Source organism: Denticeps clupeoides, chromosome 6, assembly GCF_900700375.1.
Source record: "Denticeps clupeoides chromosome 6, fDenClu1.1, whole genome shotgun sequence".
NCBI classification, from domain to species: domain Eukaryota; kingdom Metazoa; phylum Chordata; class Actinopteri; order Clupeiformes; family Denticipitidae; genus Denticeps; species Denticeps clupeoides.
Window position 1 is genome coordinate 9,164,754 of NC_041712.1, and position 13,543 is coordinate 9,178,296.

A 13,543-nucleotide genomic window follows, 5' to 3' on the forward strand; every position below is an offset into this window, starting at 1 on the left:
GATGTGGTGACATCAAAATGAAACACTGGTGTTCATGTCTGTTCCCACCAGTCCCAGCGATCAGTGTGACAACAGCTTTCCCAGTTACACCATTCCACTGGGATACTCTGTTAAACTCAAAACACTGTTAAGTGCAAAGAAATAACAGAAGAAAGTGTTATTCTTAGCAAACAGAAGATGCCATATATGGGTGAAAATAGCTACAGTTACATAACTTTTTAGATCTTTATGAGGACGTGCTGTAATAATATGTATTATTTGCAAAAGTAGTTATTTTTTTATTACAAAAGCAAACTTTAAACATTTGAGAACATTTATTTATGTGTTCCAAGACACATGTATGATGTCACGAGGAGGAAGTGTGTATCGAGAAGCTTCAGGTCGCTGTCCTTGGTCCTGAATGAACTCTCAGCTGTTAACTCAACTCCACTCCCACGCCTCATAATGGGGCTGCCGAGCAGCGCCCTTCAACAGAGCCTCACATCCACAGAGGGAGGCAGAGAGGAGAAAGGGGACGAGGAGACAGGGAAGGAGGGAGAAGCGGGAGAGTCTGAAGGAAGCGGACAGCGCGGAGGAGAGAAAATTAATGCGAGCCGGCACTCCTCTGCTCCGGGTCAGCTTTCATAATGCAACTGCCTTCCCAGCTTCTCACCCGAGCCTTTGAGAGGGAATAGCGCGCGCGCACACACACACACACACACACACACACACACACACACACACACACACACACACACACACACACACACACACACACACACACACACACACACAGCAGCATGTCTGATAGGCTGCCGCTAAAATGCGCTTGGGGTAATTTGAAGTCGCCAGACCTGGACAGTTAAACATAAAAGACTGATCATGTGGGGAAAATTTAATGGATCAGACTGCTTACTCTGCAACAACAACACACACACACACACACACACACACACACACACACACACACACACAAACATTCTGATCTTCTGTGCTACCAGAAATGCCTAGATAATATTTCAAAATCAGAGGACCAAGACATAATATATTTGGCTCATTTATCTTGTGACACACTGCTAGGTCTGCTTTGTGTGTTTGTGTGTGCGCACGCATTTGTATCTTTACTATCACAGTATTCTTTTTTCCACCCTGTGTAGTTGTCACACAGCATGTGTTAGAAGTTTATGGCGCTGTGTGTGGAGCACGTGGGGTTTGGTCTCACGCTGAGTGCGTTGTTTTTGTGCTTGACTGTGTGTGTGTGTGTGTGTTTGTGTGTTAGGGTGTGTATACAGGCGGCTATATATAGCGCGGTCTTCAGTGTGATGCCGCGTGAGTCACTCCCTTCACCTAAAAACAATGGGCACAGAGAGACAAAATGTAAATTAGAATAATCGGTAGCGGATCCTGCTCTCCTTCTGTCGTCTCCGTCCACTGCAGACACGCTCTGTCCAAACCAGGACAACAGAGACAAACAGAGAAGACTGAAATCTTAATAAATGTTATATTATTACATTATCACGCAAGTGGCTGTCTGCACAGTGATTCTGACCAAACAGGACGTTGAACGTTAAAATTTCTACACCAGAGATGCTGCAGCACTTTCTTGGCTGTTCTGCAGTGTAAGCTGTTGAAATCAGAACTTTCACTGTCCAGATCTAGCAGCCTACGTTCCTCGTGTGGGGATGGGGGTGGGAGCAGCAGTAGGGTGGACAGGGAGAGATGTCTCAGCCATGGGGAGCAGCTGAAATTTATATCCACGAGCATCCAAATCTAAAGCTAGACTTGCACTGATGGGTAGTGACTCGAGTTTTTCACGATGATGCCAACAGTACAAAACGCACTGGAAGTGGTCAAGTATCCAGTACAGAATTAGCGCAGTTAAATCAGAATTAATGCAACTTTTAACCCTCTCCTTTTTTGTGACTTTCAACAATGGTGAGGGAATGCAGTGAGAAGCACTGTGAGGTATTGGGTTTGACAAGAAACACTTGACTGGTTGTATTGTTACTGATCTGTGTTCAAAAGCATTTCATGTACCAACATAGGCAGACCTGTCATAAGGTGTCCATGTTTTGTTTCTAGCGGAGTCATTCTATTGTTCAGAGCTGTGGCCAGTTCACACTGGAATCTGATATCATGGGCCACGTTTCACCAAATGCCGTACTGGGCCGAATGTAAGACAACTCTCACTGCCTTGTTTCAAGATTAATTAGAACAACTCAGTACTGTGTACTGATCAATGGAGTTTTTCCACTAGGGCGTGAATGTATGTCACATCATTTTTTATTTTCTATTCGATTTCTATAATGGATTTATGAATACATCTGTATAAAGCAGTTAGGCTTATCGAGTGAGATTAGTCTTTGTGTCAGTCTTATAACACAAATAGGGTAACACACACAAAAAAAGGTACATGCTGTTCCTTAAGACCTTTTTTCATCCTAGATGTCTTCCAGGGAAGGGAGCTGACTGCACACAAGGTCCTGATCAAATACAATGAAGATGTTCTGACAGCATTTCTTTAAGGGTTGAGAATTCGGTGAGACTGGCACGAGGCAAACTGTGTGATGCACAACCAAACTACTGTCCCCTCAGCCCCACCTGGCCACCAGCAGGGCTGCCAGATAGAAGACTCTTCTCCACCCAAAACAACATGGCACCGCTGAGGAGTGATGTTCCTCAGCAGTTTAACTGAGTCAGAGAGAGAAAGAGAGAGAGAAGAAAGATGGAGCAACCACAGCTTCCGGCAACTCCCAGCCTGGATCTCCATTTAAAACTCCCCAACGCTGCAGTCCCTCTTCCCAATTCCGTCTTTTCCCTTCAATCGTGAGCCAGGACCGCTCCAGGCTCCCCCAGCCTCCACCCCCACAATCTCTCACTCCCCTCTCTCTCTCTCTCTCTCTCTCTCTGCCTCCCCCTCCCTCCTGCTCTCCTCCCAGTGTAGCAGACACACATTGCAGGCAAACACACTGAGACGCACGCCGACTCCCTTGCTCTGCAGCAAATCCCTAATGTCTCCGCTCCACCACATCGCAGACCGTCCAAAAACGAGCAGCCGGAGCCACGATCCCACTGAGAGGAAGCCCACAGCGAGTGGCTCCATGAAGAGGCGCTGTTACAGGCTCATCAGCTCTCCACTCCGGGTCGACTTCTCCCCCTCACCGTCCATCAGCTCGTCTTCAGGACTACAGTAAAAGCCAAGGATGCAGGGGGAGATGTGAAATCTCCCTCTCTCTACCGCGCACACACCAGGCTGTACGGAGTGTTGCAGCGTTCCTGAGCAGCGAGGGTTGTGGCAGCTCAGGAGGACCAGCCTACGGAAACCAACGGCAGACAAGGGAGCGGAGGGAAGGAGGGAGGGAGAGAAAAAGAAAAACCTCAAACCCAAAAAAGGCAGGTAGGTGTCATTCTCTACACAATTCTGTCTGCACCTCCGATCCTATCAGCACCTTCATGGAGGGGCAGGGACAGAGGAGAAGAGGCGAGACAGCATGGGTTAATTAGAGGAAGTGTGGCGGTGGGCAGATGAGACGGAGGGTCGATCGGATGAAAGGGGAGAGCGGTGCGGCTCGTGCCGACCGTGACTGGAGCACCAGGCTTTTTTTTTGTCTCTGAGAAAAATGCAGCAGCCAGTGGGGATCCTCTAAAGAGCGGGTAATTGGATTATTTGCCTTAATGCACCAGTTTACGGAAAGAACCAATCCATTTTCTGTTTGGGCAGGCGAACGCGACAAAACTTCGCCAAGCGTGTGCCAGCCGATATTTCTGGTAAATTTCACAGCAGAGGGAACGGTGGAACACAAATATGTTCCATGTGTATCGAAAGATTAGGACTCACATATACACGTTTACACACTCAAACGTCAGGCAGTGAACACCGTTAAAAAGAAAATTCAGAATTGCTAGTCTGAAAAGAACAATGTGGTAACAGTAATAACTTTTTTTTTCTTGGTTGAAGCTATTCTGAGGACCTGTCTGTGGACTACAGGGGAGCATCTGTGTTTTTGGAGGAGATTCAAGTGGGAGAAGCGAGCTGCCGCCAGGCTGTTTGATGTTTGTCCGCGACATGGAGAGATGAGAGGCTAAAATTCACAGGGATGATCACAGCTCCAAGCAGGACGCGGGGGAGAAGAGAGGCGGCGGAGAAATAGCTGCTGAACCCCCACCTCCGGCAGGAATGTGACTGTCAGCTTCACCTGAGCATTAATGTTCTCCTGGATTAAACACGGACGTTCCTACAGCAGCCAGGAAGGGCGGCAGGACCGGGAGGACGTGTGTCGGGGCGCCTGACTGCACCGCTGTGGGAGTGGCGGGGTGTAATGGATAAGGATTTCCAGGTGCCCGGCGCACGCTTGTGCCGAGCGACAGATGACAGTGTTCGCTCCTTTACCTCGAACGGCGAGCCAAGCGGAGCCGTGAGGCACCTCAGATCCTGAGCCAACACAGACTCTGCAGGTAATGCACCATGGTGGCCGCACTGATGCCCAGATTATGAATTATACACCGTAATTAGACCAACAACCTATTTATGGCTCTTTCAAGCTATATGCGAAATCATAAAAATGAATGAATTATAAATCATAAATGAATGAATTCATCTGCATTTTTATATTGGACATGAACTCAAGGATCCAAAGATATGAATTATAGCAAGACATTTCAGAAACTATGTAAACCTGACCTCACACCTAAACATAGTTCTCAAATTTAATCAAAGAATCTTTTATAATTCTAAATGACAAGCAGAATTACAGAAATGTCATGCACTGCATGTAGACAGACACACAGGCCTTTCACATGCACGCCTTTCATTCAATTCCAGTTATTTATAGGCTATATCTTCATTCTGCTCACAGCTATCAGCCCCCCTCCACCCAACCCGCCTTCTTCTATCTCTCCCTCAACTCTCCCTTTTTTGTAAATGTTGTGCAGAACTCAAATTGAGCACAAACGGAGTATCCTGAATTTCATTAAAAACACAAGAACACACACGAGTCATTAGCCGCTATATCTACAACTCTGAAAGTGTGCAGAATTCCAATTACTGTTATTTATGAGCAGGAACTGCACCCTTGCTAAGACGCATTAAGTGCAAAAACAGAAAAACAATAAACAAGCAGCAACAACAATAAAAATGACAATATTACAAGGTGTCCCTTTCCACCCTTCCATTATTAATACCTACTGTCTGGCAATTGCGCCATTGTCTTTGCATTGTCGCTGTTTCCTTTATGTATATCTATCTCAAACACGCACAGATTAATGGACCGAGCAGGTCCCTGTTGCTGAGCAGCAGGTAGAACCGTGAGAATAAACAGAAGCCTTTGTAGAGCAGGTAAACAGGAAGGAAGCCTGCAGTGTGCCGAGAGAGACCCAGCTCAGGTTAACTGTGGGTTATCTGTGGTACACAGGGTGACACCAAGCAGATGATAGCAGGCGGTTACAGTCTGGACCTCCTGTCTGGGCACAGAACAATGGCCTGTTTTGAGCTTCATGGACATGCTGGATAAATGCATAAATATGTATAAGAGGTTATTTTTTATGTGTCTCATTATATTGGCCCAATTATAAGACAACCCCTATTTCTTTAATTAACTAAAAAAAATACTTATAAAAAATATAAATATATAATATAAATTACACCAATAGAAAATTTTGTATTCGGTACCTGTACTTTTCTGGCAAGACCACATATTTTAAGAGAGAGACACTAATATGCTGACCAATACAGTAATTAAGAGTACAAGTTGAAGAATTTACCCCCACTATAATTTGTGCTCTTTATAAAATCTTTTTCTGTATCTCCCCCAAGGCTACGTGCTCAATAAATCAGCAGCAGGTGTTTGGCAGAGTCTCTGTCCTGGCCTTCACCACCATTTATTCTGTGTGTGTTTTGCTGTCCTAAGCATCGGCGTATGTCCTCACACACATAAAAACACACACCTCTTCGGTACAAATCCACAATGGCTATGGACCCATTAAACAGGCATTGGATGGGATGTCTGGCCCCACACTAAACCGCCGTGTTAATTAAGGGAAATCTTAATGCTGACAGCTACTGAATGGAAGAGTAGACCGATAGATTAACCACATAAAAGATTCACAAATGTAGTCTTCCCATCAGTTCAATGGCTCCTAGGAAAAATCATTAATGGACCCTTTTACCTTTCGCTTATTGCTACAGATAGGGGAGTCATCAGGAGCAATTGCACATTAAGGATCAATAGAAGCTGACTTTTTCCTTTCTGCTCCTCTGCAGGTCTGTGGTCACATCAGGCCTACAATGCTAAGCTCCCGTGGTCAGGACTCTCCGCGAGTAAGACACTACTCCCAAACAAGTCACCCAAAGCGGTCACCTGTTTACCCCTCTGGAGAGTCATTGTTGGCTTTGATCCATAGACCTGGAACAGAATGGATCCAAAGAAAGGAAACCCTGTTCTCGTTGTCTCTTGTGCAGGACTCGAGGACCAAAGTTAGAACGTCCCCTGTGTCTACACTCTGGTTAGTGCTGGCCAGTTTGGCCTTGCTGGGCACAGGTGGTCAAGGCGTGTCTGCTGGTGAGACGTGGGGCATGGTCTCCATCTGTCCATTTCACTGCGTGTGTCGAAACCTGTCCGAGTCGCTCAGCACGCTCTGCGTCAACAAGGGACTTCTGTTTGTGCCACCCAACATCGATCGCCGCACGGTGGAGTTACGACTTGCTGACAACTTCCTCCTGGAAGTTGGTGGAGCTGACTTTGCCAACATGACAGGCCTAGTGGATTTGACATTGTCTCGGAACACCATCCACGCATTGCGCCCACTGGTTTTTGCAGACCTGGAGAGCCTGAGGTCACTGCATCTTGATGCCAACCGACTGACAGCTGTGGGTCCTCAGGACCTGACGGGTCTCCTCAACCTCCAGCACCTGATCATCAACAACAACCAGCTGACTGACATCTCTGCTGAGGCCTTTGATGACTTCCTCCTCACGCTGGAGGACCTTGATCTGTCCTACAATAACTTGCGCAAGGTACCCTGGGAATCCATTCAGAATATGGCCAGTCTGCACACCCTCAACCTCGACCACAACCTGATTGACCAGATTGCTGAAGGTTCCTTCAGTGAGCTTTATAAACTGTCACGTCTCGATATGACCTCCAACAGACTCCAGACGCTTCCCCCAGACCCTCTCTTTTCACGTTCACAGATTGGTGCCATCAGCCCCACTCCATACAACCCAATCATAAGCCTGAACTTTGGTGGCAACCCACTTCATTGTAACTGTGAGCTGCTGTGGCTTCGCCGCCTCATCCGCAAAGATGACATGGAGACATGTGCCACCCCGTTGCACCTGGCTGGCCGCTACTTCTGGTCCATCCCAGAGGAGGAGTTTGTGTGTGAACCGCCCCTCATTACGCGAAGTACAAATCGCCTCTGGGTCCTTGAGGGACAGAGGGCCATACTAAAGTGTCGTGCCATTGGAGACCCTGAGCCCCTGGTGCACTGGGTGTCCCCTGATGACCGCATAATCGCCAACACCAGCCGGATACGCTCTTATTACAATGGCACCCTGGATGTGTTGGTGACTCGTGCCCGGGATGATGGCACATACACCTGCATTGCTATAAATGCTGCAGGAGAGTCCACTGCCCTTGTAGACCTCAAAATCATCCCTCTACCCCATCGGGGAAATGGAACGGTACCTTTAGTTAACCCCCGTGACCCTGGCTCCTCGGATATCAGCTCTGGGAGAGTCAGTGGCAGTGGGATGGGCGTGGTGATTGTGCGCAATGGCAGTGGTGGAGAAACGGATACTGGGGAGAAAGGCGACTCAGGCAGCCGCAGTAGCAGCAATGTTGGTTCTGGTGGCTCTGAACGTTTGGTCAATGTGCTGGGAGTGACCTCCAGCGCAGCAGAAGTGCGATGGTACACAGGTCGGACCTCTGCCCCCTATGTGGTGTGGATGTATCAAATTCAGTACAACAGCACTGCAGATGATGCCATGGTGTACAGGTAAGCACGCATTCAAGCAAGCCGTACCCGACCACCTCCAAAGCTTCCATTTTTATCCTGCAGCACAAACCTCATCGCAAATATTCGCAGTAAGCGAGAGCTTATATTCAGAATCTTGACCAAATAAACAAGGTGGTGGAGAACCACAGCTTAACAGACATGTCTGCATGCTGGTGCACAATGAGAGCACCAAGGTAAATGTGCTGAAAGAGAGAGAAAGGGAAGTGGAAAGAAGGACTGAGAGATATTTATAGATACAGACAGAGGGAGGAGAAGAGCAGAGACCCAGGGGACACAGAGCCTGAACTCCTTAAAAGACCACAAACTGCGACTGTGAGGTCCATGTCACCACCCATCCCACTGACTGAAATGGAGATAAATATCATAAAGCATGAAGAAGACTGGGAGAAGGCAGGAGGGAGGGAGAAGGGAACTGAGAGGGCAGGAGCTTGGGGAACCTATGGTGCATAACAAAATAGGGAGTAAAAGATGGGCAGGGAAGAGATGAATCAGGAATGAGAAAAAGGATAAAGGATCTGTTTGCTTTAGAGACAGAGAAAGATTGGGAAAAAGAGGATGAAGTAGATTGTTAAACAAAGATGGCATAAGTCAATATATACTCACTTTCACTCTCTCACTCACACACACACAGCTAATCCAAAAAGGAAGGGATGCAAACCTGCTCTCTTTCCGATTCCCCCGAGCCATACCATGTTCACTAGCTCTGGCCTCCCACCCTGATCTCTCTATATCTCTCCTAGTTATCCTGCCTGTCACATTCAATAACTCAGTCTGGTTGCACAACCCCAGCACACACTCAAAGTAATGTATAAGCTAAAACCCAGACACTCCAATTCACACCATGGTTCAAATGCTAATAGTTCAAATGCTAATAGACATTGACAACCGAAATCTCTTGCAGTTCTTTAAAAATGAAACGCAAGAGGAACACAACAGCCCTGACCAAAATAAATGTGGTTCCCTCACCCACCAATCAATAATGCAGTGGCACAAGCGGTGTGAGAGAGATATGGAGGGCCGGATAGCACAGAGGAGGAGAAAATGACAGGGTGACGGGGTGTTCACTGAGAGTGAACGGGTGGTTGCTGTAACAACACAAGCAGGCATTTTGAACGAGGGCATCATCGGGTCACATATAATGGCTCCAGTTGTACAGCTTTCTCAATAAATATTCATATCTTCTTCAGTGCAGAGCAGGCTGTAATAGGAAATACAGGCCGTACTACAACAAAGCATTTGCCTTTGCGAAAAAAAACCTCCCTAAGAAAAGCATTGCCTAAGAATACCCTCTGCAACGTGTTAAACACGTGACTCACTGTCATGTGATTCTGGCATACTTCCTACCATCTGAATCCTCTGGAGCCAAAAGTACTGACACCAATCTAGTGTGCATTTGAGATGGTTCGTCAGGGGTGGAACGGCCTCTTTGTGTTCAAACTGGGATGCTGAATCTGGACTGAAGAGAACTCTGCTAGGTTATTACACTGGAATCTGCGTAAATGCTTGTAGACGTGACTGTCAACTCAGTTAAAAAGTGAGGGCTACACCAATTTGTATATCTCAGAAGTCAGCAAATCAAGTCTGCCTCTACTAATATTTAGATTAGGTTTTTAATTCTTCACCTGAAAGAAATTAAAACCAGTCAGGGTCAGAATTGCTGATATGTTCAGCTTCAACAACCAAAGAATTGAAAAACTGTAAAATGTTAATTATTAAGATCACAGGGACTTGCTATTCAATAGCCTGGAACTTTAATGACATACTTACAATCACATGTTACTATTACAGATAAAAGATTTTACAATTATACATAACCAATCTGTCTATTATAAAAAAAAAATACTAATTTTTCCTTGCACTGGAAATTTGGAACTGATTGAGCTGGACACAAGAACCCTTCATGTCCTGAGAAACGGGCATGAGGCAACTTTAGATAAAGGAATTTGTCGGTTCTCACTGCTTCCAACTTCAGCACCAGACAAACACTGGCCCCAGGGGTAACTGTGAGAAAAGCAAGTCCATTGTCTACCACTGCTACCACTGCTCATCCAGCACTCCAGTCTTCACCATTTGTTTGCAGTTTGTTTTGGCCTTGAGACTATAAAGCCTGGCTCACAAGAAAAATGACACCATAACTTTAAAAAAGTAGATTAAAGGCAGAGAATGCAATGCCTTTAGATAAATGTCCAGATCTCATCTTGTACTTTAGTTCTTGCTAAAGATCACTTTCAGCATCCCAATAAAAGGCAAATGCATTTTTCATTCAGTAAGCTGTTCACAAGCTAGAACTGGACAAATTACACCCAACCACCCTCTGAAGTCCAGCACGTTTGTAACCAAATGCCTGTATGTGTAGTTTGTGGTAAATGTTACTTTTTTGTATATATCTGGATGGCCCACTTTAAAGATAAAATCAACATTGTGTGGAAGTGAGCACCACACTGACAGACAGGAAAATAATCACTGCATGTATTTAAAAAAATGTGTCTTTCATCTTGTGACAACCCCACTTCCAAGACGTAAGACGGGGAGTGTAGAGTAAACATATACATCAATAAAACAAGCATTAGAGAGAGTATAGGAGAAATGAGGACAAGAAGTACAGGAAGCACCTCCCAAATGAAAAGGAAGACTCGTTAAAAAAAAAAGATGTCTGGAGCAATTGCAAGCTGCAATTCATGTATGGTCAACAGAGGGATTTCATTTACATACACATTTAAGACAGGGTCAGCATTAACACAAAAAAACAACACATTTTGCAATGAATTAATTAAGATGACGTGCCAAAGAATACTGTGAACCACGTGCCACACGGTACTGTATAGTTTAATTTCGTTCGCAAAATGTATACGTTGAACTGGGGAACAATGGCATCTCTGTTGTGGTGACATGGCAGTGGAACAGTAGAGCAGCGGCGGAGATGAAATTGTCTGTGTCCATGTCACCCTGGCCTAGCCGCTAAACATTCCCCTGCTTTGTTGTCAGCACAATAGAAAAATGAGGGAAGAGAAACATTCCATGCGCAGCGACTTGAGCACCTCTGGGCTTCTATTTATTTCTCATTTCAATTGGCCTTTTGTGCTGGGGAAGGGGGGGGGGGGGGGGGGGGGGGGTGCAATTCAGGCCATTTCAAGCGACAGAAAGAGTGTCACCGCCTCCCTCATCTGGGTCCACACGATCATTAGAACTCACCACCTGCACCTTATTGGCTTTAATCTTATTCCCCTCACAGACTGTTTGGCCTGTTTCTTTCGCTTGAAAATCACCTCGATCCCTGCTCTGAATCTCCTCTTTTCCTGTTCCCCCCCTCCCATCTCCCTACGATTAGGATTCTGCCTCCGAGCAGCGACAGCTTCCTGCTGAAAAACCTGGTTCCTGGCGCGGACTACAGCCTGTGTGTGCTGGCCATCTTCGATGATGGCGTGTCCTCCCTGGCCACCACTAAAGTTATTGGCTGCACACAGTTCAGCACAAAGGAAGATTTCCCAGAATGCCGATCCCTGCAGGCGCACTTCCTGGGTGGGACACTGACTGTGTTGGTGGGTGGCATTGTCGTAGTGACTCTGCTGGTCTTCACAGTGGCCATGATGGTTCGTCACCGCGTCTGTGGCGACTGTAGGGACGAAAGCACATGCAAGTTCCTTCAAGGCAAAAACGTGGATGTTTACGCTCAGACTAGCAGCAACGGCGCGGTGATGTTGGTGGCGCTGCCCAATGGGGGCCTGGCACAGCAGGCTAAAACCCCACCACCCCCTCCAACCAAGTCCAGAGGCAAAAGCAGACCACTGTCACAGACCGTGGCCAGCCCAGACGGAGGGGGAGACAGGAAGAGGGGAGGCAGTGGTGAAGCCGACGAACTGACGAAGGAGAAACGAGTCCCGCCATTCACTCCAGAGAACGAGCGAGTGACTCTGTACTATTCCCAGACTAACCAATCGCACGCTGCGGCGCACAGCGGTGCCAAACAGGGCGGCAAACTTAAGCTGAGACGCCAGTCTGACAAGGACAGGGAGAGGGAAGGGGACGGGGTCCGGGACCAGGACTACAGCTCGCGGCAAGCACTGGCCTGTTGGGCCCCGACGACTGAGGACGACTGTTGCCCAGAGCAACGCAGGGCTCTGAGGACCAAACGCAGCTGCTCCTTCGACGTAGGAGACGTCACCACGACGACCTGCTACAGCTACGCCAAGAGGCTGAGCGTGATCTGGACACGGCGCTCGCAGTCACTGCACGGTATGCTGGTCCACTGCGCCTCGTCCGTCAGCTCGGCCTCCAGCACGGCCAGCGAGCACTACGGACGCGCCATCGCACACGGCTTCCTGCACGCCTACGGCTCCAACAACTCCAACTCTTCCAACTCCAACACCAACTCCTCCTCCAGCATGCTCGCCGCAGCGGCGGACCTGGAGGAGAGCACCGTGTAGCGGTGCCGGGTCACCGTGTACGTACACCAAATCCCACTGAGCCGTGAAACCACGCAGCAGAGGGGAGGAGGGACCGCGGACTGAGATCAGCATGCTAACAAGGAACCAGCACAAAGACGAGGAGAAAAACAAACCATAAAATCAGGCCTAGCCAATCATGTTCTGAGGCATGAAAGGAGGATACCGCTAAAACAAAATGGGACAGGACAATCTCAAGGGGATGAGGATGATTAACGGAACCGCACACAAAAAAAGAAACAATTAAAACAAAAAAAGGGCGGTGGGTTGAGAGGAATGAATTTCAAGGAAGCGTTTGTTAGGACGACAGGCCCAAAACATATGAGGGATTACAGCCGAAGGCTTTCAACCATTAATTAAGCAATTAATATATTATTGAATAAATCAGCATCTTCGCACTGGCGCATAAGCCTCAAAATCCTACTTTGGAGTGAGAAGTGCAGAGTGAATGTCCGGAGAAAAAACAGACCAATGTATTTGTTGGAAGCGTCGTAGGTTCATTGTCAAAGTGATACTATCTGATCAATTTGATGGATTTTTGTAAAGAAAAAAAAAAACAAAAACGTGTGTTTCATTTTCTATTTATATGTGCTTTATTTGACAGCTGTATTGTCAGGGGTGCTATGATGGACTATGCTTCAGAACTGCCAGAACAGTGGATGGACTTTCAGAGGACTGATGAGCAGTTTTTATTGGTGCACATATACATTTTCCAAAAATGTATATAGATAAAAGAAAACATGTATTACATTACTAGTGGAAACTGAACGATGGAATAAAATCTGCCCCTCCAAACGGTTAAATATGCTGGTGTATTTTGAAGTGTGTAAGAATTCCCTACAGCCATCAACAACCCCATGCTGTGCTAGTGTCAACATTGTGCTAAATAAGGCTGCGTGATACGGGACTCCAAAATTGTGTGTTTGAGATTAATTACTCTCTTTAAAATTAAAAAGAGTATATTATAATTCTCACATCTCACAGATATTTCGTAACATCAGATACATTTCTGATATATTATATTTGATATATTTGTGTGTATATACAGTGTCTGTCTTCACTCTTCCTTCTGTATAAAAAAAAAAAAAGTGAAGTGATTGTCACAT

General features: G+C 46.6%; 2 protein-coding genes across 2 annotated transcripts in view; one reads left to right on the forward strand and one right to left on the reverse strand.

The window, feature by feature from the left end:
• pcxa (pyruvate carboxylase a) overlaps window positions 1–13,543 on the reverse strand; it is a 97,840-nt gene that overhangs the window by 21,579 nt on the left and 62,718 nt on the right. The gene's annotated exons all lie outside the window — the stretch shown is intronic.
• On the forward strand, window positions 2,934–13,405 carry lrfn4a (leucine rich repeat and fibronectin type III domain containing 4a). Its single transcript, XM_028982211.1, has 4 exons — window positions 2,934–3,376; window positions 3,938–4,434; window positions 6,239–7,974; window positions 11,324–13,405. The coding sequence occupies exons 3-4, from the start codon at window positions 6,263–6,265 to the stop codon at window positions 12,417–12,419; spliced, it is 2,808 nt and encodes a 935-aa protein (XP_028838044.1). The 5' UTR covers window positions 2,934–3,376; window positions 3,938–4,434; window positions 6,239–6,262; the 3' UTR covers window positions 12,420–13,405.